Source organism: Anarhichas minor, unplaced genomic scaffold (assembly GCF_050575085.1).
Source record: "Anarhichas minor isolate MPS153535 unplaced genomic scaffold, ASM5057508v1 ptg000080l, whole genome shotgun sequence".
Classification (NCBI taxonomy): Eukaryota; Metazoa; Chordata; class Actinopteri; order Perciformes; family Anarhichadidae; genus Anarhichas; species Anarhichas minor.
In genome coordinates, this window is record NW_027466526.1 from 2,606,744 (window position 1) to 2,630,029 (window position 23,286).

A 23,286-nucleotide genomic window follows, 5' to 3' on the forward strand; every position below is an offset into this window, starting at 1 on the left:
ATACATACAGCTCTATTAAATGGATGCTTAAGGCCATAATTATGGACGTTAGTCACGGATTGCTCTTGTGTTTGTGTGATGCATCATTTTGTAATTACCCATTTGTTTGTTCTACTCTGACATCGCCCCATTTGCCAATTGAACTTCACTGATGAAAGCGCTGACGCTGTTGAACAGGAGGCTTTTGTGGTCTCAGCCACGACCTTAACCTACCTGTATGTCTGACGTCTGTTCTCGGTCACTGCTGGGCCTCAGTCGATGAAAACCTTTGGTGGAATGGACCAGACTAACAGCAGCAGCAGCAGCAATGGCGGTTATGGACCTCCTCCCCCTCCGTACAACACCCAGGACTACGGACAGAGTTCTTACACAGGGATGAGCTATCAGGTTAGTAGCAATATTGGAACCTTTTTTAATGAGTAGTGAGCTGAAACAGTTTTTTCCTCTTCATTTTGGATTTAATGTCCAACTATTAGTACAGCATGAGCCAGAATCACACACTACCAGCCTTCTCCTGATCACGGTATCATCATCAAACCTTATATTAAACCTTAAATCATTTGATTAGACATGGATGATTGATTTTCTTTCACTGATGCGCTAAAAAACAAAGTGTGTCAATCATGAGTAGAATATTCTTGTACTACCTGTGTTGTTGTTGGTTCGGATGAATCAGGTCGGGAAGGGGAACGTTGCAGTGGTCTCCCCTCCTGGCGCCTACGATGACATGGCCCGTCCTGAGCACATGGCAGCAGCTGGAGGCCACCGGCAGTTTGGTGAAGCTCCACCTGACTACTGTCACGGCTTAGAGGACAGCGGCTTCAGTGACGCAGCCATACGAAGAGGTGAGGGCTAGAAGGAGGGAGGAATGGGCAGAGGGAGAAAAAGAAGAGCGAGAGAAACCAGTGTGTTTTTGTTTGCGTGGTCAGAGCTGAATAAGGATGAACAATATGTGCTCCCTCATTGGCCTTGCAGTGTTTTCTTGAAATAGATTTGAAATTGAAAATGATTCCCTCATCTCCGCTGTGCCCTGCCTCATCTCGCCACCGCCCACGCAACACAAATTATTAAATGAGAGGTTGTTTAGTGAAAACAGAACAATTTCCCGACATAAACAGCCCTGCCTGCCTGCCTGCCTGCCTGCCTGTCTGCTTTGCACTGGCAGATCTCTTTTTAATGCTGTCGTCTCTCTGTCTGTCTAACTTTCTATGCGTCTCGTCTCACTATGTGTCTTTCTTTGTGAACAGGTTTCATAAGGAAAGTTTACTTGACCTTGATGATTCAGCTGCTGGTGACTGTCGGAATCATCTGCGCTTTTCTTTACTGGTGAGACACAAGGGAGTTCCCAAAAGAGATGAATCCATGTCAGGCACCCATCCGTCAATCCACATTTAGTGTCGCGTGTGTGAGAGCATCCGCCATCACACAGACGTACCATAGTTGTCCCCACAAAAACTTTGAGCATGCAACCCAACACGGCTTGAATCCCCATAAATATGTGAGGCGAGACAAGATGGGGGGAGAATAAAGGAGCGTCTCTGCCACATAATATTTTTGGCTTGCAGTAGTTTGAAAGGTTTATATGTTTTGTATAATAGATGTGGTAGAACGCTGCTACGGTAATTTCTTTTCATAAATTGTATCCTGCTCCCATGTGCACAATGCTCTGTCCTCTGTTAATATTTAATAAAATATTTCTACTGCCTCTATCAAAGGAATGGTGCCGCTATTAAACACTCCTCTCTCCCGTGCTCTCGTGGAATAACAGGGCCGCTCTCAGGGAATGGACATGGGCCAACTCCTGGTTCTCCTACGCAGCAATGTAAGCCATCGAAAACATTCAGTTAGATTGTCTAGACGCTGCACACTTTCTTGCTTTTAACCAGTTTGACCAACTACAAATTTCCCGTGGGCGAGTTACCGAAATGAAAATGTCGCTTATGGAAATCCATAGAGGTAAATCACAGGCTGTCACCCCAGTCTGAATCCCAATCCAGGGAACTGCCAGCTACACTGCATAAATAATGCACTCAGTGAATTCACATATTGAACATAGTGCTTTTTTTTGCCTGTTTATAGCCTTTTTATTTGCTATTTACGATACACTCTATATTCTCTGTGAAATAGGGCATTGGTTGTGGTGCTCATCGTGGCCTTGTCCTGCTGTGACAACCTCCGTCGTCAAGTCCCCCTCAATTTCATCGCCCTGAGCCTGTTTGTGAGTAGACGCAGTACCAGCCAGGCATCAAATTAAACCCCCACCACACCTGCTCTATTTCACAGGGGGGGTTTTTTGGTCATGCATTTACATTTGCATGTCTCTCTCTCTCTCTCTCTCTCTCTCTCTCTCTCTCTCTCTCTCTCTCTCTCTCTCTGTCTCTCTCAGACTATTGCAGAGGGCCTGATGCTGGGAGCTGTTTCAGTGTGAGTATCTGTTTCCAAGGATGAATCCCCAACCTGATGCTGACTCATTTACACAATAATAACCCCATTTGATCCATATCTGGTAGCGTGCTGGATGCCAGCAATGAAGCCATCAAACCTGATAAGATGTTATCATAACTTTAACAAATTAAAAAGCACATGGAATGATATTTTCCGATGTTTCCGGCAGAAGATAAATGGGAAGCATCACAAATAGTTCAAAACCAATTTGTCTGTACCGGTGCCCGTGTAAACACACACGTTACCTTTTCAATCTGAGAGACATGTCGTCTCTTAGCAGCGTGTCACTCTCACATTAAACTGCCTGACTATCAATAATATATTGAAATTACCATATTTATGGGACATTGCCATAACTGAAGCTGTAACTGATATGCAATGACCACAGGCAATACATTATGCCATGCTTGTCCGGAGGGGGTCCTCACTCATCACTCTAGTTCAGACACATGATACAGACTATGAAATGAAAAACGGCCACATTTCCTATGGGAAAGTAATGTTTCCCTTTAATGATGGAACTTAACCCTACTGTTGGTGAATACACTCCTTTGACATGATGCTGCGAGGCGTCTTTCTCACTGCACATCCGTTTGATGTTTCTGTCTGCAGCTACTTTGATGCAGAGGCAGTTCTGTGGGCTGTGGGGGCAACGGCGCTGGTGTCCTTCGCCTTGACTCTGTTCGCTATGCAGTCAAAGGTAAGATCGGTCACACACTCTGAGCTCAGTTTGCAGTGCAGCCAAAAGTGAAATTTCATAAAGTGCAGCTTTGCCATGCTGTCGGTGGTAAATGTGCATATACTGAGCTGTGTTTCTTGTGCAGTCAAAGGAAAAGGTGTTAAACCGAGCTGTCGGCCAGGTTCTCTCATGCAGTGTTTGCTATATGCAGTCAAGGGTTCAAAGGGCTTTGCTGTCCAGGCAAAAGTATGATTACTGCTGAGATCAGTGTGTATTTGTCAATTCCTTGTGTCCAGTGGTGGGACAGAGTTAAACCTCTGGGGCTGTCGTCATGCTGGCAGAGGATGGACCATGGATCTTGAGTTCAGAAATGGCCCCCGGAGCCTTTTATTATTTGCTAAATCCCCGCTCTTTCTTTTTTATCTGTCTCCTTTAACCATGAAGTGTATAATAAAGCAAACGCGCTCAGAGATTAATCTTTAAAAGGGTCCTTTCAGGGACACACGGGCGAACATGACGCTCCTCCAGCCAGATATACTACATTTTAATTTGAAAAATACTTTGCCGATCCTGATCCCTCGCCATTAATCTCACCTAAAATATAACTCTTGATAATTCAAAGTGGACCCTGACATAGCTTCTGCACCATTTTATTTCATTTTATTTAAAAAAGTACTTTAACACTGTTATTTCTCAATGATGCCACTTGGTTCATATATATAAAAATATAAATGTACACTTGCATAAGTGACATTTAAAACAAGTTGTGATGCTCTGTTGGCAATAGTCAATTTGCAGAAGTGTGGAGACCTTTTGAGAATCAATTCATTGATAGTTTGTCATGCTTTTTCAATAAATTGCTCATTCAGGACAAAAGTTATCATACAGGCAGCGCGGCAAACAATTCTCCAAGTGTAGGCCAAATTGAAATTGCATTTAGAGTCCCTCTTAATTGCCTCTAAATGTAGTTTGGCTTTTCACACATTTTACTACTTATTGCATCTGAAGGAGCTACAGACATTTATTTCTACTGCTTAGATTGGCTGAAAACTAGCAAGCAGGTGTCTAATGATTATACTGAGAATAAATCTGTTCTTAAATGCTCTCTGCTCATTGGTAATCTGTGGAAAGAAGGCATATGCATCAGGTCTAAATAGCCTGCGTATAGAGGGGGGAACTGTGATATAAATAGTACTTGGCTGTGCCCTCACCCCATAAAAGAGGTTCTTTTTCTGCGTGCGTTCACTCCTGCAAACACTTGCACTTTACTTGTTTTATTTTCCTTTATGAATACACGTTCATCTTGCAGTTTCCAGCTCCACCTCTTGCTCTGCTCTGTTAACTCAGTTCCAGGGCTTTTTTTTTTTTTTTTTTTGTCTCTGTCACGGTGATGTAAATGTCATGCAGACTGCCTTGCATGTTTTAGCCCAGAGCTCCTCAGATGATCAGTGTTAGTCATTCTCCTCTTGTAACTGCCATCTTTCTTCTGTCTATCTGAAAAGGGCATGCAGGCCAAAAGGCCACCTCCCCACCCCTCCCCAGTGCCTGCGTTGCAGCTTGTTGATTAATTATCCAGGATCATTACATGCAGAATCGTTGAAAATGTTGAACTGCAATATGTCTTCATCATTTAGCAATCTGTGACCCCCCCCCCCCCCCCCCCCCAGCACAGCTGCAATGCAGGCGACCTTGAGCATCCTGGCTTTCATGGCAAAGATGAGTTTGAATGAGAGATGTTCCGTCTACTGTTGTCTGTTTGAGAGGCTCGTCACATTCAGTGTCTTCTCTCTTCTCTCCCCCCCTTTTCTGGCACCAGTGGGACTTCACCGGAGCAAATGGGAGCCTGTGGGTGTTCACCTGGACCCTCTTTTCCTTCGCATTGCTCTGTGGAATCCTCCGATCGCAGGTAGATCAAGAAGCCGTCATGTTTAACGGCAGTCAGAGGCAGTCAGAGGCAGACGGTGCATACAGCCTCGTATAGCTTTCATCCCCAGGATGTACCGGCGCTGACCTGTGTGCTGAGCAGACTATAAAGAGGAGAGCGTGCACTCTCAAACCTCTCAGGAGCTGCCCTGATCTCAAACTTGATGCATTTAAATGTACACTGCTGTTTGCTGTGATGATGGCTGTAAAGTGTTTTAGCCTTAAGCAGCAAATTTACAGAAACAAGCATTCCATTGATTTCAAACTGCTATTTTTACACGACAACAAATGAACTGGAACAGAAAATAAACACCGCTTTCTGAAAGCATATTGTGTGCACTGTGCACCCATTATCAAACCTTTACAATCATATTTACCGTGCGGAACAACTAGAATGGATAAAGGGTTTAAAGTATGCTCAATTTTACAGGACGAGGCGGAATTATTGCGTCTGCAGCAAGCACACTACCATTTTACTAAACTGGGGAATAACTTCTAAATGAATAATTTAATTTTAAATGGTAAAATAGTTGTTTTTGTTAACACATATTACCCCCATTTGTAAAAGAATGTTGCTGATCTTGTCTCTGATTCTTTCAACAGTATCTTTACATCTTATACGCCTGCCTGGGAACCTTGCTGTTTTCCTTAGTAAGTACATTCAAACTTTTATGACAGATCATTGTTTTACGCAACAACAGAGGTTGACATTTGAAAATGAAAGAAACCATCATCGAGGCTTAAATGTCAAGTGAGCGTGTGCGATGTACGGTTTCCGGTGTCTGTCATAGTAGTTAGCGTAAAGAGAGGGACTCTGATGTCCTTGTGCCCTTTCATTTCAATTATCGCCCCGCTTAACAGCAGCAGGCTTCATTCTCACAGCCACCTCTCTGCGTGCCTTTGGCATTAACAGCAAATGTTGTGACCCATCCCGTCAGCTGGCGGAACAAACTGCTGCTGCACACAGAGCTGAACAGGCTGTCAGCGGCAAGTCACAACTCACTTTCAGCCTACACGATTATTTACATGGCCTGTTTATCTGCGCAGTCCCCGCTCTCACAGATAAGAAAGGCTGCCCGTGTTTTCTCTCAGACCGATCCCTGTACCAGACCGGCTCGCTGTCTCTTTCATCACACAAACGTGGCGCTGAAGCATCTCTCATCTCTCTCTCTCTCCGCAGTACTTGGTGTTTGATACACAGCGTATCCTGGGTGGGAAACACAGGAAGTACCAAGTCTCTCCTGAGGAGTACGTGTTTGCTGCTCTCAACCTCTATTTGGACATCGTCTCCCTGTTCCTCCTGCTGCTGCAGCTCATCGGCCTCTGCCGCTAACACCGAGCCTCTGTGTGACAGGCCTCCCTAAAGAAACACAGAATGTCTTCCTGCACAATGATATCCCATCATAGTACATCATGTATCTAGGTTTATATGGAATGATTATACGATTCAGCTAGTACTGTAATATACAGTATGAGTCAAAGTAGCTCAGCCGTCCTGTAATCTGGGCCACACTTGGAAATGTTTTAATGGACTTGCTGTCGAGAAGATCACATTGTGTGATTCTTTTGGAGCTTAAAGATGCTTTTGGAAACCAAACTAACTCCATTAAAGGACGGAATGTGTCAGTGTCAGCACTCCCATAAAAACCCAGGTGGGTTCTCTGTCATTTTTTTTTTCTGTCCAAAACATGTTTGCTTAGAATGCAGGTATTTCAATGACAAATAAAAAAAACACAAATTAAAACTCACCACATAGTTTATTGGCATCACACATCAAACATGTTTTCATATAAAGAGGGAATGTATCAAGTATAGACTATGAAAGTGCAAATAGCATTTCAAGGATTAGTTGCTTTACAATAGAAAATCTCAGTGAGTTACAAAATGTTATATTTCAAATAAATCACCTGAACTTTAGACGTGAAATACAAAGGAAGTACAAATTCCATTTCAACTCGTACCCATTTCATGCACGGCACACTGTTGCACAAAAAGGGGCAAACCTACTTCCATGAAAAGTTAGCTCCACTAACCATATGGCACTCTGTTTCACAACTTCAAGACTCTTGTCATCATGACTATCTTTAGATTTAATGTGGCTCTATACGAGATATACGGCCGTTCACTTCAGTCAGACAGTCTGTGCAAAAAACACAAGTCTTAAAGGTAAAACACTGATCGATGTGTCGTATTGGTTATTCACAATCCATTTAATGGATTAAACAGATTGCAAATAAACACCTACTTTATATTGCAACTTTTCTCCATTTTAGTGTCTTTAGGTCACATACAGTAGGTCAACTCATTCCAAAGTCAATACAGTGGTTTTAGTTTGTGTGGAGCAAGAAGCCATTCTGCACACAAAAAAAAAAAAGGGCAACAAAATCTTTTTTTCAAAATATTTGGGAATAAGATTTGAAAAGTATGACATTAACCGTTATCAGTGTTATCCATGAACAAAATACTACTAGAACCAACAAAAAAGCCTCATGCTACAAATATTTTGATGAGAAATCAAGCTCTCATGTCTGCACACTCTAAACTTTATGTGAGAGAAGTAACTTTAAGGTAAAAGGTGGTGGTTACACTGTCATTACTGTGTAATTAGCACTCAGAAAATGTGTGGAAAAGAAACAACGGCGATTGACATAAAGGCACTGTGTCTCTAGTCGTGTAGAGATCCGTTTCACAAACACAATGTGTTTGAGATGCGATACACATTCATGACTTCTCCACGCATTACCCTGCAGCCCGGTACGTATGTGGAGCTCGAGTAAGAATTACACTTAATGGGACCCAGAGATTAATGACAGTGACTTGGGGCGTGATTAATTAATCCACCAAAGTCTGAATGAGATTGCCTGATTATCTCTCTCACTGGCCTTTTCCTGCAGTATATAAACCAGACGACGCACTGTCGACTTAGTCTGTCACGCTCAGCTGCAGGACTGAAACAAGCTACAATGGAATTCAAAACAAACCCGACTGAATGACACTCGGCAGCCTCCGGCCCCGTCAGCGCTTGTTTTCTCATTGAAAGTGTGTTCGGATTGAGGCTTTGAGGTGAATACCATCGTCGGGTCAATTTTGAAATGTTTTTTTTAAGGAGGCCACCGACTTTTGTTTGGCTGATGAATCGACATTTTTGCGTGTGAATGTTTCTCATAGTAAAGTACACGACCATTATGGTCTTAAACTACAGATTCTCACACAGCACGCCGCAGCTTTTAGATGGAGAGATTTGCAAATATCACACAGCCGCAATCTCAAAATACAAATATGGCTCGAGACGTTCACGTTTCCGTTTAGCTGAGTCGTTGCGATTGTAATAAGCAGGCACGATTTGCTTTGAAGAATCCACTTGGTGACTGCAAACTGTGCTGTTGCTAGTCGGTGTTTGGCACCTATATATAATAGGCAGGTTTAGACAGGAGCAAGAACTATCCCCAAACCTGTGCCCCCACAGGCTGAGTTGGAGCGATTCAGTCTGCTCTTATGTAGTTGAAAAACCTCCCTCAGACCTGATTCAGACACATACAGTAGGCTGTTACTCCAGTGGAAGAAACAAAAACAATACCTGCACTACGCCAACGTATCTTCTCTCGTCTAAAGACGGATTTCAGGAAAAATGTTATCAAATATAATGTCTCCTTCAATGAGTGCTTTGTTTTCAGGAGGGCTGATTGTTGGGGGGGGGGTTCAATGCTGGACTAGAGTCTTAATACTTCTTCCCCGACTTTCCAACCAAGTACGAACGGACACATTCTTCATGCTGTATACATTCCACCTGAATTCATTTCATTTGTAATCTATAGTGGTTTTTTGGCCTCTCTGAAAAAAAAGCTCCTTCCCATCTCAGTCGGTTCATACCAGGTGCACTTGGTCCTCCCACTCGGAGGAGCTGGTGCTGGCCAGCTGGTCGGATACCGAGTCGCATTGCGGAGTGTCGACGCGGCAGACCTTTGAGCCTCCCCGTTCGGCAGGGTCTCCGCTTGTGTCGAGGGTGGCCATGTAGGGTAGCGGCATGCTGTCCAGCCCCACTAGATCCAACTGTGTCGGCCTCTGAGCGACGGCACACTCCTTCTCCTCCACGTCGCTCAGTCTCTGAGAGAAGAAACCCACTTCTGCCGTCCCTTCCTGAGGTTTCCTGCTTTCCGGCAGGACGCCCCCGTCGTTCTCGTCATCATGCAGGCATCCTTCTCCGCCTGCGTGGAGTGCGCTAAGGTTTGAGTCGGTGTCAGAGGAGGTTGAGGGGACCAGGGTGATGCCTTGAGGATTCATGTCGTGGAACCACGCCATGATGTTGCCCAGCAAATTAGCGTTTGCTCCTAATGCGGAGGACGTGGACGGGTCGTGGCTGCCGCATGTGGTCGAGTCTAACGTGTCGCTGGAAGATGAGAAGAGGCCCGTCGATGAGTCGCTGCCTCCTGGAGCCACTGGTATCGGCACTGAAGCCCCGTGGGCCCGGTGGTGACTGTCGCAGTGCTGCACAGAGGCGGAAACACCAGTGGCAGCAGAGTACTGGCTGCTGATGTTGATGGTGACAAGTCTAGCCAAGTTATCGCCCAGCTCCAGCAGTTCTGAGCTGCGTAGAGAAGCTCTGGAAAGGACGTCTACACCTGGAGCGCTCTGTTCGAGCCTAGAAGGCAGCGAGGTGCCGATGGCGCCGAGGGAGGCGTCGTTGGCAAGGACGTCGTGGTTGGACTCGATCTCTGCCATCGCCGCGTCCTGGAGCGACAGCTGAATGGCCAGTAGAATGTTTGGGTCATCGTCATCCAAAGAACCTAGACCCTGCAAGAAAATCCAGGATACAGTGTGAGTGATGCAGGCCAAACCAGTGTCATCCACTTACAAAGCACCAGCAGTTTCCAACCTGCACCAACTATTGGCAAGGAAGTAAGAGGAGCAGCAGGTTAGAACTGCAGATGGGAACACGCGCTGTACAATCTAGGAGAATAATAGCAGACAATCTTTGTTTTTTTAAAGATACTGTGTGAGGTTCTTACAGTTTAAAACTCCACAATGGTACAAGATAAGGCTGGTAATAATGTGTATTTTTGTTGTCAAACAAATGAAATAGCGGTGATTTGGTTTGTCTGTGTGTTCCAACTTGCTCAGCCAGTCTCTGGCTGTCAGCCCCCCCAAGCCCTGTCGCAAAAGAAATACTTCTATTCTTAAAAAGGCAAGAAATGTCCATCTGGGAACTGTAGATTTTACCAAACGTTACTCAAGCCAGAGTAGATGATTTAGTATTTGTAGGGGATCATTTTCAGCTGCAGATTTGGTGCACTAGTAAGTGACCTCATGTGCACGTGTTCATTGTGATAAAGAAGCATGTCGCCCAACAGTGGAGGTCTTCACTTCTTAAACCGTAGGTGAGTTTCATTTCTTTTGTACATTTACATTTAATCTGTCTATTTTAACAGACAGAAATCACAAGGCCTTACTGACACCAAAGGATTCATTTGTATCTTAAGACCCCAATTTTGAATCTGACTCAATATTCTATCTTTTGTATGATTTAAGTGTACAATATTATTATTGGAAGAAGTGCATTAGACTTTTAAAAATGTTTTGTTGCGATTGCCTTTAACCCTCCCGAACCTCAGCACCGTCATGCCACAGTGAGGAATAAAACATCCCTTCAGAAAACAAAGCAGCTAGATTGATGCCGTACACCTTTGACATCGTCTGAAAGATCTGAAAGGATGAAAGGATGAAAGCCTTGAGCTGAGAGCAAAATGGAAACTGTGCACTCACCATCAGATGATGTCTACGTCCACCTCCGAGATCCTGTGCGTCTTTGTAGGAAAAGAAACAGACCAATAGGCCAGTCGTTAAACTCAATCTTTACAGCTGCACCTGGATGGCTAATTTAACTCATTTCTAATTTTCACTTTTAGGAAAATCATCTTCATTTTAGTGAACACTGCAGAATGATCGGAAGCGACCTGTGCCCCTCAGCGTTTCCTCAGGAAATTCACTAATTTATTATCTCCATCTGAAATCAATTATTCCTTCTGACACGACAAAATATGTTCAGCTGGCTTCAAAAACTGCAAACTCTGTCCTGGTTTCATTCCCCACTGCCAAAAACAAAGCAGCGCTGTCGTGGACAACACTGATGGATTAGAAATATTGGCTTGTTCAACTTCAGCAGTTGTGATTTTCCAAAGTTTGGGCCAGTACCCTCATTTGGGTTTCTGTACAAATCATTATTGAAAACTGAGAGAGGATTACTGGATCAATGTCGTTTCATTTGTTGTATACATATTATTTAATCATAGATTACAAAACCTGGCGATAGCACGACACTGAATTAGCATTTTTTTTCCTGACTTTGCAAAAAAAAAAAAAAATAAAAAAAAAATACTGTGACAAATTACCCCACAAACGAAGGTCGACATATGAGAATAAAGTGCAGCCCTGAGAAAGTGTCCCTGTGTGTCCGCTGCAGTACCTAAGATGCTGTCGCTGGAGTCATCGGGGTCGGGTGTGTTGCTGCGGAGACTGGACATGTCACCTCGCCTCCGCTGCCGATGTCTCCGTCTGTACTGGAACTCTGCGTACTCCTGAAAAAACGACAATAACAACAATTAACAAAACTTTGAAAAATGCTTTAATGCTGCGTGAGTCACAATGTCCTTGACTCTCATCATCAACACATCGCTTTCTGACCAGAGGAGGTTGCCATCTATTGCTGATCTGGGGCTGCAGTTGCACATTTTCCTTGATTCCTGCCTTGGGTTCTTTTGTTATAAACAATTAAAAGGTAAATTTGTAAACTGTAACAAGTAGTGATGCAGTCTGCTTCAAATGTGGTCTGAGTGTTCTGTTCCAGGAAAGATCAATGATCTGAGAGTTCATTCAAACTCTTTCATCTCCAACCCAAGCCTTCAATCATTAGGCTCCGGTCTAGACTGCATCCAAAGCAGAGGACCCGCTCACTCACTAGAAGGGAATTGGAAATTCAGCAACGTGAATCTGAACACATCTGAACTGAGGTTCAGATGTTTGAAAATGCTGTGTGTGTGTGCGTGCGTGCGTGTGTGTGTGCGTGCGTGCGTGCAACTAGTCTCAAAAGCAACCAGAGCATCTTAGCAGGAGTGGTTGTAAGTAAAAAGTGAAATATTCATTTACTGGCAAGTTTAAAAAACACTAATCAGAATGAATTCAAAATTATACTTATTTTGTCCAGGTTCAGTTATAATTTGTATGGAATAATGTAAAATCCCACATTTAACTCGCCTTAAATCAGTCTATATCTAATCTAAGCATGTATTACATGTATAGAACTTTAAACTGAATATAATAGTGTATGCGTCTTTCATCTTAGTTTCACTTCTAGAGTTATTTTTGAAGTAATATTTCTACAGAGTATGAATTATAATTTGGGGGTTCTGCTTGAACCAGATGGTGCTTGTACTGGTCAATTACACACTCAAAGTCAATTGCAATGCCACTGCCAACCCAGAATTTCTATTCTTTTGGTTGTCGACCAACATGAAAAGGTCACATATATACTGACTTTGTTCATCTGCATATCAGAATCAACTGCATTCTCCATTCACCCGTCTCATACATTTGCAAAAGTCGCCAAGTCACATTCATATAATCAAAAGCCCATCACCCGAACACTGTCTTTCATGTTTCCACCGCTCTAAAAATAGCCCAGTATGAAGGGATCTGCAGGCTGTGTAAGAAGCCTGGAGCGGACCATCTGTAGCTGTGCCTGTGAGGCAGAGTCATCAGGCCGTGGTTATTACTGTGGTGCTCCCATTAACTGCTGCAGCTGAGAGACACAAGCTCTTAATTAGGGGACAAAAATAAAACCCCTCCTTTTTTTTTTTTTTTTTAAGAGTGTTTAGCATCTGGTGGCAACATTTATTGTGAACTTCCTCATAGACACAAGTGCCCAAAATATGTTTTTGATGATTTGTTTGTAATTTAAATCCAGTTCCTTTGTCCTTCTCTCGAGGTGAGATGAGTTTTACATTGATAATTTGTTCTTTTGAAGATAAGTCACATCTTTGTAGTGTGCGCCTGGCCTAGGTCATCTTTTCTTGTGCAGTAAACTAATAGATAGGTCCCCATAATAATAAGGTATGATAGAGATGATAGACGGCAAACTAAACAAATAGTATTCCTAGTTACTTCACAGTGTAGCCAAACATAAACGTCCATTTATGTCTTACGTGGAACAACATCCTTTATAATGTATGATCTACAGACAACAGAGCATCTACCTGGATCATGGTACCTTGTCAAGATAATTGAACATTTTATGAGCAGACATGAATAAAAAAAAATAAATAAGTGTTTTTGTTCAGACATCCTTTGCATCACTGAGTCTTGTTTTTTGATGCTTTAAGTCTGGAAAACAGCTTAACACACTGGGTCCAGGTTTGGATAACAGTGACCATTTACTCAGTAATCCTTGAGTAAACGAAAGCTTTACAAAGCGTTACCTATGCCTCACTGCACGGTGCTGAGCAGGCAGAGGATAAGGAGATTCATAATTCATTCATCAAACTGGCCGAGCAGACTGATCTTGTCATTAGTTTTTCTGTCAATAGGGAAATGCCCGCTTCATGCTGTTAAAGGGTGTGCACCATAAACCCGAGAGGCTCAGGTTTGCTGTGAGATTTGCATATTTGTGTCGCGTTTTAAGGAGCCTAAGGAGAGCTGTTTAGCTGAGCGAATGGTGTTCCGGATGAGGAGCCTGTACGTTTAAAAAAAAAAAAAAAAACCTGCCACAGTCTAGAAACTAAACAATAATAAAAGCTTAGAGGAGTAACTCCACTACTGAGAGCATGTATCAAGCTGTGCAGAAAACAGAGGCAGGTCAATAATCAAACCATTACGTGGTTGACAGTTTTATGACTGTAAAAGTTAACTACAAATGCCCGTTACTAATGCGCAATGATCGGGAGCAACCTGCTTTGGTGTTTGCCAGAGTGCTACTCTTTCAATCATTCCAACTGGGTGCACAGGGGAACACTGAAGCATCTGGCTCGCTCCAGTGTGTTAAATAACACGCTGATCTTTGGGTCACCGTGGTTTGTCAGTGCTGCTACACATCCGAAGTTAAACCAGCAGTATTTAAAGGTTTAGATATACATACTGACTTTATAAAACCAAAGAAATACGTATAATGTAGGGCTGCGTCATTTGATTACATTGTAATTGGATTTAAACTAATTTGATGTTTATTTTTACAGTATTCTAATGTTTGATTTATCAATTCATATGTCAAAATGAAGACAGTCTTCTGTCCCTTAACACGTTGAAGTGCAATTCAACTTTTGTTCTCATCATTCATCGAGCATCAAGATGAATGATTAACATCTAAAATAGTACATCATCTTAAGGGGCACTACTAAGTTGACAACAAATATAAAAAAATATGCATTTTTTTTATTCAAACAGCACAGAGGACCTAACTGAGAACGAATGAAGAGTGGCTGTTACCTCAGGGGATGCAAAGCCTAAATACTCCCAGTCCCACGTTCCGCCAGCAAAACTGCAAGTGAAGAGAGAGACGGAGGAAAGATTTAGTCGCTATAAGATTGTGATTAATTGCTGAATTTTTTATAGCTAATTAGTCACTTTTTATTATTTGAAACTGCAGTTCTGTTATATTACAGCTCTGTTTTTCATAGTAAAAACTAGACACTTTATTGAGCCGCATGCCTAGATTTTACCTGCGTCTGGGGGCCTCGGGAGAGTCATTGGGGGCCACTCCCCTGGCTACTGAGGCAAGGAACTCCTGCCTCTTCTGCTGAACAAGACATGCTGCACGGATGATTTTGTGGCGCGGCGTCCTGAGATAAGGCCGGTTAACCTTTTGTGCCAGGTCCTCAGTCACCATCTCCAAGTCCGTCTGAGGACAGAAAGAGAGCTGGCTGGGTTTTTCTTTTTTGGAAAGGCAAAGTGATTTTAGTAGTGTGTGTGTGAATACAGGATTTCAAGTTTAACTTCATGGTCTGTTCCCCAACTGGAATGTTCAAGGACAAAGTGACTTTAGAAGTGGCCCTACAACTGCTTTTAGGGCCAGTGTGTATGCATCTTTAAAAATGTATTATTTTTACAAGCCTTTAAGAGACACTACTGTAAGTATGTGTGCCTCCTCATTCATTTTACAGTATTTAAAAGGCCACAATATTAAAGATAGCAGGTAAGTACTTTCCTCGTCTTTACCGGCAATCATAAATTATTTAATGCTAGATCTTTAACTAAAAGCTGAGATGGGCAGGTATAACTGGGGCAGACTGTGAAGATCATGTGGTAGAAAGCTTTAGTCCCAAATCTCTAATGGCCCATGTGAAACCGGCTGCTGTGAACATTTGTCTTTTTTTCCTGAATAAGTAGGACTGAAACCTGCATGAGCTCGTAGATCTCTTTCTTTGTGCTTTTGGGCTCCAGAAAGAACCCGTAAGGATAAGAGCACTTCAGGATGCGGCGAGTCTTTAGTAGTTCTAGGACGGCATCTTCAATGAACGTAGTGTCAGGTGGGCCTCCTTCCCCTGGAGAAGAGAAGGACAGAGTCAAAAAAAATGGGTTTCTGCTTTACTTTTGTTGAGTGTGCATCCCCTATTCCAGCCTAAATGACCTACACATCTCGGTAGATTAGTACACACGATGATAAATCCTGAGACAAAGCAGATGAAAGAACGGCTCTGTTGTATTAATTAAGGTATTATAGATACTCTATTATAGATATTCTATATTAAAGTTTCAACCTTGACCTATCTAATAGGGAAATCTAGTGTGAAAATGGCCTGCAGTTCTCACCGATGTTCTCTGTGTCTCTGGAGCGCAGCTGCAAAATCTATCGTCCTTCCTGCACTCAGTGACGCAATATGAAGTCGTCGGAGTGAAGGAAGGACTACAGAGTGCTGCAGGGCACAATGCCAATCAAAAACGTTCTGCTCTTCTCTTCGCTTGCTTGCATTAAGGTTTTCAGCAGCAGACCAGCAGGGCGATTTGTATTTTGTAGATGTAATGGTCTGCCTCTGAGGGAGTAGTAGGAGCCGAAAAATAACGAAAAACAGCGCGAAGAGCCGGCATATTTTCACATCTTACTCTGTGAATTAAGGATTTATTTTGACCAAACCAGCGTTTGTGATTGTTGGATAGAACGACTAACCAAGACGTGTTTGGTGAGTTTTATTTAGTTTGAATGAAGTTTTCTGATGAGCTAACATGGTAATCAGGCTCGTCGTAGTTCAGTGTAAAAGAGAAACTTTCTTGACATTTTGTGGCTAACAGAAAGCTAAGAGAGCTTGTGTGATGCAGCAAACTTGTTGCTAATGCACAATGCACCCTGGTATATGTAGGCCCGTCTACCACAGCTCCATGAGAAGGAGAGAATAGTCAATACAGCAGGCACCAGGGGATTTATGTCTTCATTGGACAACATTTATATTCAGCACTGTATGGAAATCCACATAAACGGTTGCCAATGTTCCCTTTAAGCGATGCAGATGGCGGGGGAGGGCCATGACATTACGATGTGCTCTTTTGAATACAACAAAAGAACACATCCATATTCACATCTGCATTCGAATACACAATAGTAAGTCAATCGTGGTTGTTTGCTATTTTCTGAGTGTAAAACCTGTCTGCAAATGTCTTGTGCAAGATGAATTGTGCAAACTTTCAACTGAGCCAGACTCGTAAACAACGAGTTATGGCAATTGCCATTTCTCTGTCAGCTGATCAGACTTATATTAGTAACACCGCTGCAATCAGAATCTACAGAAATTCCAGCTGAGCGTTGTGTATCAGAAGAAAACGTGGCTGTTCTAAACAGGTTGTAATTGCTTGTACCGATGGGGGTTTAAAGCACCCTAAACAAAGCTGATTCACAAAGCACCGCTTTCTGTTGAGGTAGACCTGCCTGCTGACTGATAACTACAGCCATTGTTGTGCTGTTAATACATTAACATAACACCTTTGTGTCTGCCTACCTCCAGACGCTCGGTATCAGAGGACGAGATTAAGATGTGTCTAAATGTGTTGTGAAGACTGACACCGTTACGGAAGACTGCACACTCACTTCCACTCAGGGCTCGACTGAGCTGCTCCATCTTCTCTTTGGCTGTTTTTAACAGGCGCTGCTCCAGCTATTGTGAGGAAGACAGATGACGTTAGGTTTTACGGTGAAGCAAAAAATTGTCTTGAGAAGACTGCCCGCCAAAACAATGAATAGAATGCCACTATATGAAGCTGGATAAATTGGCAATAAATCAATTATCAATTATTTCTGCCACAGCAATCGTTGAAAAAGTAGGACAGTCGCCAGTAATATTGTAAATGTACTAAATACAGAATTACCATACTTTATATTGCATTAGTGAGTATAGCCCACCTATGAGGCCTTGTGCCGGTACAATAGAGGACAAGTTCCCGCTGCCTCAACCCCTACATGGCTGTTTGTACACGATGCAAAGCGGACATCATTGAAAGGCAAAGTCAGGCCTGCTTACCTGATAGCTGTGCTCGTGGTTCTTGAAGCGTGTGTAGTAGTGCATAAAACGGTCGAGTTCCTGGAAGCTCTTGTGCTTCATTTCTGCCTGCAAAACCGTGATGAGACACCAGTCACAGTCAATAAAGCCATGAGCATGTTGTTCCCCCCCCCACAGAGGAAAAGAGTAGACACTCCGGTTGAGCGCAGTCAAAGTAAGCGAGTAGTGCCACGAGGTGAAATCAGCACTTGTGATTGGGAGGATTGCTGGTGAAGACTGAGAATGAACTTCTTTTTAACTTTGCTGAAGGTGGGCGGACTTGACTGTGGATGGCTCCATGGTTAAGAATCTAGACGTACAGCTTGTGTGCGTGTTTTACATCTTACTTCTGTAAGTTCTATGGACTCAAATGCTTTCCTGTTGGAGTGTATAAGCACACAAACACAAGCAGTGTTCTTGGCTGTTTGCACACGTGCACCTATAACTGTGAAAGCTACGACTGAGAGAGAGTATGTATTAAAGTGATAGTTCAGAGTTTTTGAACAGGAGATGGCGGTGGGCTTGGACAGGACTAGCGGCACCGAAGCTAAGCAATGTATTGCTGCGTAGGTTCTGTAATCAACCAAGATCATCTTGGTCGGTTGAAATTCTACCAAGATTTTCTTAAAAGACGGCTCATCAGGGGGACGTGAAAGATTCTGCATCAATCCAGTGATGGAACATAATGAGGTTGGTTTCATTTCAGCTCAGTGGGAGTCTCTACTACGTTTTGCTGTCATTTTCTGTCTGCCGCGCTAGTTTCTCTCCTCTGATCTCAGTGTTTCACCGAGGGCGGAGCATTTGCAAACACGCACTACGTGTGCGCGGAGCTGAGACATTCCATCACTCGGCAGTCGGCCAGCTTGTTGCTCTCGCTTTACTAATAGTAGCTGCTCTGTTTCAATAACGTTGGGCTGAAAAAAAACGATCACGCAGGCTGAAATTCATCTGCAAATTTGTTCTGTCGGGAGATACGGTGACTTAAAAGATGTAGAAAGAGTCGTAGAGCTATGAGTAAGGAAAAGTCTGCTAGCTGCATTTTTGGAAATTGGACATTTAAGTGTGCTGAAACACATGATGAATGTGATGTTGATCAACTCGAGCCACTCTGCTTCCTAATTTTGTAGCAGGACGATTTGAAAATAAGTGCCCATCTCTAATGTGTGTGTGTGTGTCTACCTCTTCAGTCATCTCCTTTGACTGCTCCTCCACCTGCTGGATGACTTCGTAGCGAGTGCACCGATAGTAGCCTCCTGTTGACGAGCTGTGCTTTTTCCACTCCTCCAGACAGATCCAGCAGAAGTCATACTTGCACTACAAGGGAGAAAAAGGAAATATCAGACTTTAATCTGTTCTGGTCAGCCGTCACATCAAAAACCAGATAGCTAAATACCAATACTAGTCCAGATGTACTGGGGTAATTTATATTTCATGAATTGAATACAAACACAATTGTTTATTTTCACCTGATTAATCTCCCCTGAAGTAAAAATACTTTCTAAATTAGCTGAAGTTGTGTAACTCCGAACATTATCAAGTATGGATCTCTGAGGATATGAGAACTAAAAAGATTAAAAATCTGTTTTTTCTGCTCTCAAAATCAGAAAAAGAATTAAGGGTGAATGAGATCTTTAAGAGTCCCTAAACCTTGGACTCAGGATCTACTTACTTGTCTCTGTCTCAATCTTCTTCCCATCTATTATTTGTTCCTTTATAAATGGCAGAGTGTAATGGACACAGGCTTTTGTTTGTGATGAATCCTCGTAGCCTGCTGCCACTAGAAGGCACTCAGACTATATTTGAGAACGCAAGTTCCATTGGGTATTGTAACACTACAAAACACTGCGGCCACTCGAATCTGCTGCGTCCTATTTGGGTGTAAGTGATTTCTTTCCCCATGCCACAAGTACTTCTGCAGGTGACAAGTTAGCCAGAGCATCACACAACCCTAAAAAGGCTGAGACCTCTGTTGTCCTGGGAACACCATGCTTACATGACGCTCCAGGAAAATCAATACCAAATAAAAGAGTGGGAGGGCAGAGAGACACAAAAATATAGCTTGTGAAATGGTGAGAAATAAAGTGTTAAGCCAGAAGCCGGGAAGGAAATGGCAGCGAAAAGACACAGAAATTGTCCTTTGCAACACCGAGTCCCGTGTTTCCAAGCAACAGGGGCAAAGCCATTTCTTGCCAGGTAATAACGGGTCAAGAGGCTGAGCCCTCCGTGGCCTCTCAGCTGCTCTGTTTCTCTCAAACTAATCTCCATCTCTAGTCAGCCTCTTTAACCGGGATGGAGACAAGGGAGAGGGCTGTCACAGAGACACAAGGAGGCTGTATGACTGCACTGTGCGACAGTGGCCCCTCCAGCGACAGTGGTAGTAACAGAGATACAGTCAGGCAGTCTGTGTGATTATCAGCCTCACACACTCTGTCTGAGTGTCTTTTTTTTTTTCTTTGCCTCAGTCACCTCTGTATTACTCTCTCTTGTCCATCTAAGACAGACAGAAGCTGCTGGATAACTACAGGACTTCCCAGAAGGCTTATGGATTGTTTGTGAGCACGGCAGTATCATAAGCTGCCACTTGTAAAATAATATTTTATAATGACTGCTAAACGTGGCTGATGGCAGCTTGAAAGTAATTACTCATATTCACCTTCATAATTGTATTGCAACATCACTGCTACGATTACCTTCACCAAAAACTAAAGAGCTTCTTACGAACAATGCTCTCAGTGATGTAACACATCAAGTGTTTCATACTCAATGATTTATTCATAAATATCAGATGAGTCCAAGGTGTAAATTATAATAACCTGACAGACTATTACTAAATAACAGACAGTGTAAAAAGTGAATAACCAAAATCTGTTTTGTGAGATATTTGAAAGTTAAACAAGGCGTATAATCATAAGCACCCCAAATAGTGCTAGAACACAGCAAAACCTGCCCAAAAGGAAAATATTTTATGAGCCACTACTTTAAATCTTTTGTTTCCATGAGGCTTCAGAGGTTTAAAAATGGAGCAGCTGTTCACTGAGTTTCTCGGTGGACCGAATGTGTGCTTCTAAAATGATTTGAGTGCCTTCAGCTTCCTTTCTCGTGTTGAACAAATTTCCCTCGTGATGCTCCCACCTAAACCTCTGTTAAAGCTGATTTAAAACCAGCATGCTCAAATCAAGTCCCACTCTCCTCCGCTCAGTTGCTCAACTCCCCATCTTTCAGCCATTGTGAGACACTACCTGCAACATCTCGATAGGCATGTGAAACCTCCCACCCTGACGTTACCTTTGCACACTGCATGTGGTTGCAGCCCTCGTTTTTCTGTATTGGCGACTTGCAATTGGCGCAGGATTTGGAGTTCGAGAGCAACCACAAGCAGTTGGCGGCATCCTCGTAAGCTTCGCTCACACCAGCCACTGCGATGGGAGGAGTGGGAGGTAAAGAGATAAAGGCATAATGAGACAGAATGAGAATGACTATTACCACGCCGTCTAAACAGACCACTGCACCGAGTGGGAAATTGTCCTGTCGGACTAATGTGTATTGCTTATATATTTTGCTAACATCTCCCAAGATGCTCACGCAACCCCCCACCACCACCACACACAAACAGAATAATTGGCTGTTATCAAAGCACCTCTGATGTGCCGTTTGAAATGCCAAGATAAAACAGAATCTGGGGAAATCGAAGGGGAAAGATAGTTCCAAAGCTAAATAATTGCTTTTATCTGTAACCGTTGCATCCAAGAAGTGGCACTTTGGAGCGACTTGGGTCATCTTAAATCATCTATTGGATATCCCATTGGATGTCCAATTACTGATTCAAAACATTGCATACTCTCAATGAGTGGGTTGTTCATTTTACTTAATAATTCATCATCAACATGGTGGATTTGAATTGGCTTAGTGCTAAACTGTTTCTAATTACTGTGGTTGAGTTCCAGGCAATTTAGCTCCAAATCAATCACTTGACTGCGACCCAAAAAATCTGGGCAAGTAAAGGGACTGGCACTTTCCCACCAGGTAGCCTAACACCAGTATAATAATGACTAAGTCAGTTGATGTTGGAACAGATAAAATAAATCTACATAGGCTCCTTAAAACCATTTGGCATCACATCTGTTTTAAAGTTTCCCGGCAGAATGCTGTGCGGTTTATACATTCAGCTGTATGTCTGAAACATAAGTAAATTGATGTCAATACTCACATTCCTCAGGTCTCATCTCAGTGACTTTCTGGAGCCACAACTTCCAGATCTCACAGTCACAGGGCTCATGGGCCTCGCCTTGACACTCCCTGGAATATATGCGCAGACAGTTGAAGGTGATGCGGACAGCTAAAGAGATCTATTGTAAGCACACATTCTGTCCCTGGACCACACATAAAAATGAAGACACGCACACACGAACACACCAAACACACTGCTGTCTGAGACGCTGTCAAAACCTTCGACCACCATCAATTGGCCATATCTGCCTCACAGCTAAATGCCTTCCTCGTGTCAAGGGAACTATTAAAGTCGCACCTGTGTTACATCCAGCTCCAAATCAATCAAGTCAACTGCACTCCTGAGTAAACAAGACAGGTGAAGCTGACGGACACTTTCACACACCGGATAGCGAGGTGAGGTGGGTAGTGTTAGTTGGGGTGGAGGTCATGTTATGATAATGATGTAATACAGAGGACAGAAGGTGGAGGACTACACCGCATCAGGGTTGCCAAGCTGACAAAGACAGGGTAGTTACAAATATATGTACACAAAAAATATATATGGATACCCATGCAAACAAAACGCATCCAAACAGCATAGGTGTTGGAATTTGGCATTCAATGGCAAGGACCCTGCATGTTCGCCGTGTGCATGTGGGCACAGAGAGTATTACAAATGATTCATTCAGTTTACACACTTTGTTGTGAAAGACTTAAAACGGATTGAATTATTTTGTGTCCACACGAATACATATTCCACGATTGAAAAATGGTTTTAACATTTTAACAAAAGATGTGTTCATTCGTCACAAGTTAAAGGAGTAGTTCAGTATTTTGGGAAACGCACTTAAAAGGCATATTATCAATGTCAATCTCGTGTCTGTGCGTCAAGTACGAAGCTTGATTCGGGAGGACTTTAGCTTAGCTTATCATAAAGACTGGTATTAAACAGATTACGAGTGCTACCTGGTTTTCGGCAGGAAATCTTTTTCCTCATACTCTGAGATATATCTTAAGCTCCTAACAGGCTGTCATACGCCTTTTACTCGGCTTATGGCTTCAATCTGGCCACTCTAAATGTCTATTGTAGTAAACTGCCTATCTGACTTCTGATGGATCAAAACATGTTATTTGCTTCACAAAAATCTCCATTACTGTCACATTAGAATGTCTTGCAATAACTATAATGCAAATAACTACAGAAATGTTTTAATTTTCATCAGGTGTGGTACCGATTACTGACCAGCAGAAGAGGTGGCCTTTGCCACAATCTACAGCTGGAGCCCGAAGGAGGGGAAAGCTAAGAGGGTCTGCGGAGGAGGTCCCAGGGCCCTGGGTGCTCAGTCTCACCGCCCTTTCACAGCCAGCCTCGGGACACCAGCGGATTGCTGGATTGTTCTCCACAAATGCCTGTCAACAGAAGGAACGGAGTCGATTAAAGGTATTTCAGTGACCGTAAGACACTCATTTCTAGCACAACATTATCTGTTACAGGTTCTAAAGTGTCTGCCAGAGGAGATC

General features: G+C 43.0%; 2 protein-coding genes across 6 annotated transcripts in view; one reads left to right on the plus strand and one right to left on the minus strand.

Moving 5' to 3' along the window:
- The first annotated feature begins 276 nt into the window (after positions 1-276).
- On the plus strand, positions 277-6,380 carry LOC142938194 (protein lifeguard 1). The gene is made up of 10 exons (XM_076081445.1): positions 277-387; positions 677-845; positions 1,248-1,326; positions 1,769-1,822; positions 2,128-2,218; positions 2,387-2,424; positions 3,058-3,145; positions 4,941-5,030; positions 5,651-5,698; positions 6,228-6,380. Exons 1-10 carry the CDS (start codon positions 277-279, stop codon positions 6,378-6,380), a joined length of 921 nt encoding a protein of 306 aa, XP_075937560.1.
- Positions 6,381-6,785: 405 nt separating this feature from the next.
- LOC142938119 (ankyrin repeat and IBR domain-containing protein 1-like) overlaps positions 6,786-23,286 on the minus strand; it is a 29,582-nt gene continuing 13,081 nt past the window's right edge. For all 5 annotated transcript variants that reach the window (XM_076081344.1, XM_076081343.1, XM_076081345.1 and 2 more), the window contains 12 exons: positions 23,009-23,175; positions 21,764-21,852; positions 20,842-20,972; positions 18,736-18,870; positions 17,539-17,625; positions 17,109-17,175; positions 15,428-15,573; positions 14,752-14,930; positions 14,519-14,570; positions 11,508-11,619; positions 10,808-10,848; positions 6,786-9,838 (listed from right to left, as the gene is read on the minus strand). In XM_076081344.1, the coding sequence (XP_075937459.1) occupies positions 8,912-9,838; positions 10,808-10,848; positions 11,508-11,619; positions 14,519-14,570; positions 14,752-14,930; positions 15,428-15,573; positions 17,109-17,175; positions 17,539-17,625; positions 18,736-18,870; positions 20,842-20,972; positions 21,764-21,852; positions 23,009-23,175 (2,133 nt within the window). In that variant the 3' untranslated portion in view covers positions 6,786-8,911. The remainder of the gene's footprint in view (positions 9,839-10,807; positions 10,849-11,507; positions 11,620-14,518; positions 14,571-14,751; positions 14,931-15,427; positions 15,574-17,108; positions 17,176-17,538; positions 17,626-18,735; positions 18,871-20,841; positions 20,973-21,763; positions 21,853-23,008; positions 23,176-23,286) is intronic.

What these genes read in the sequence shown, in the direction of transcription:
- LOC142938194 (XM_076081445.1), top strand. Translation starts at nt 277, where the DNA reads ATGGACCAGACTAACAGCAGCAGCAGCAGCAATGGCGGTTATGGACCT. An exon ending in TGGTTCTCCTACGCAGCAAT is followed by an intron (nt 1,823 to 2,127) that starts GTAAGCCATCGA and finishes TCTGTGAAATAG; the next exon opens with GGCATTGGTTGTGGTGCTCA. An exon ending in ATGCTGGGAGCTGTTTCAGT is followed by an intron (nt 2,425 to 3,057) that starts GTGAGTATCTGT and finishes TTCTGTCTGCAG; the next exon opens with CTACTTTGATGCAGAGGCAG.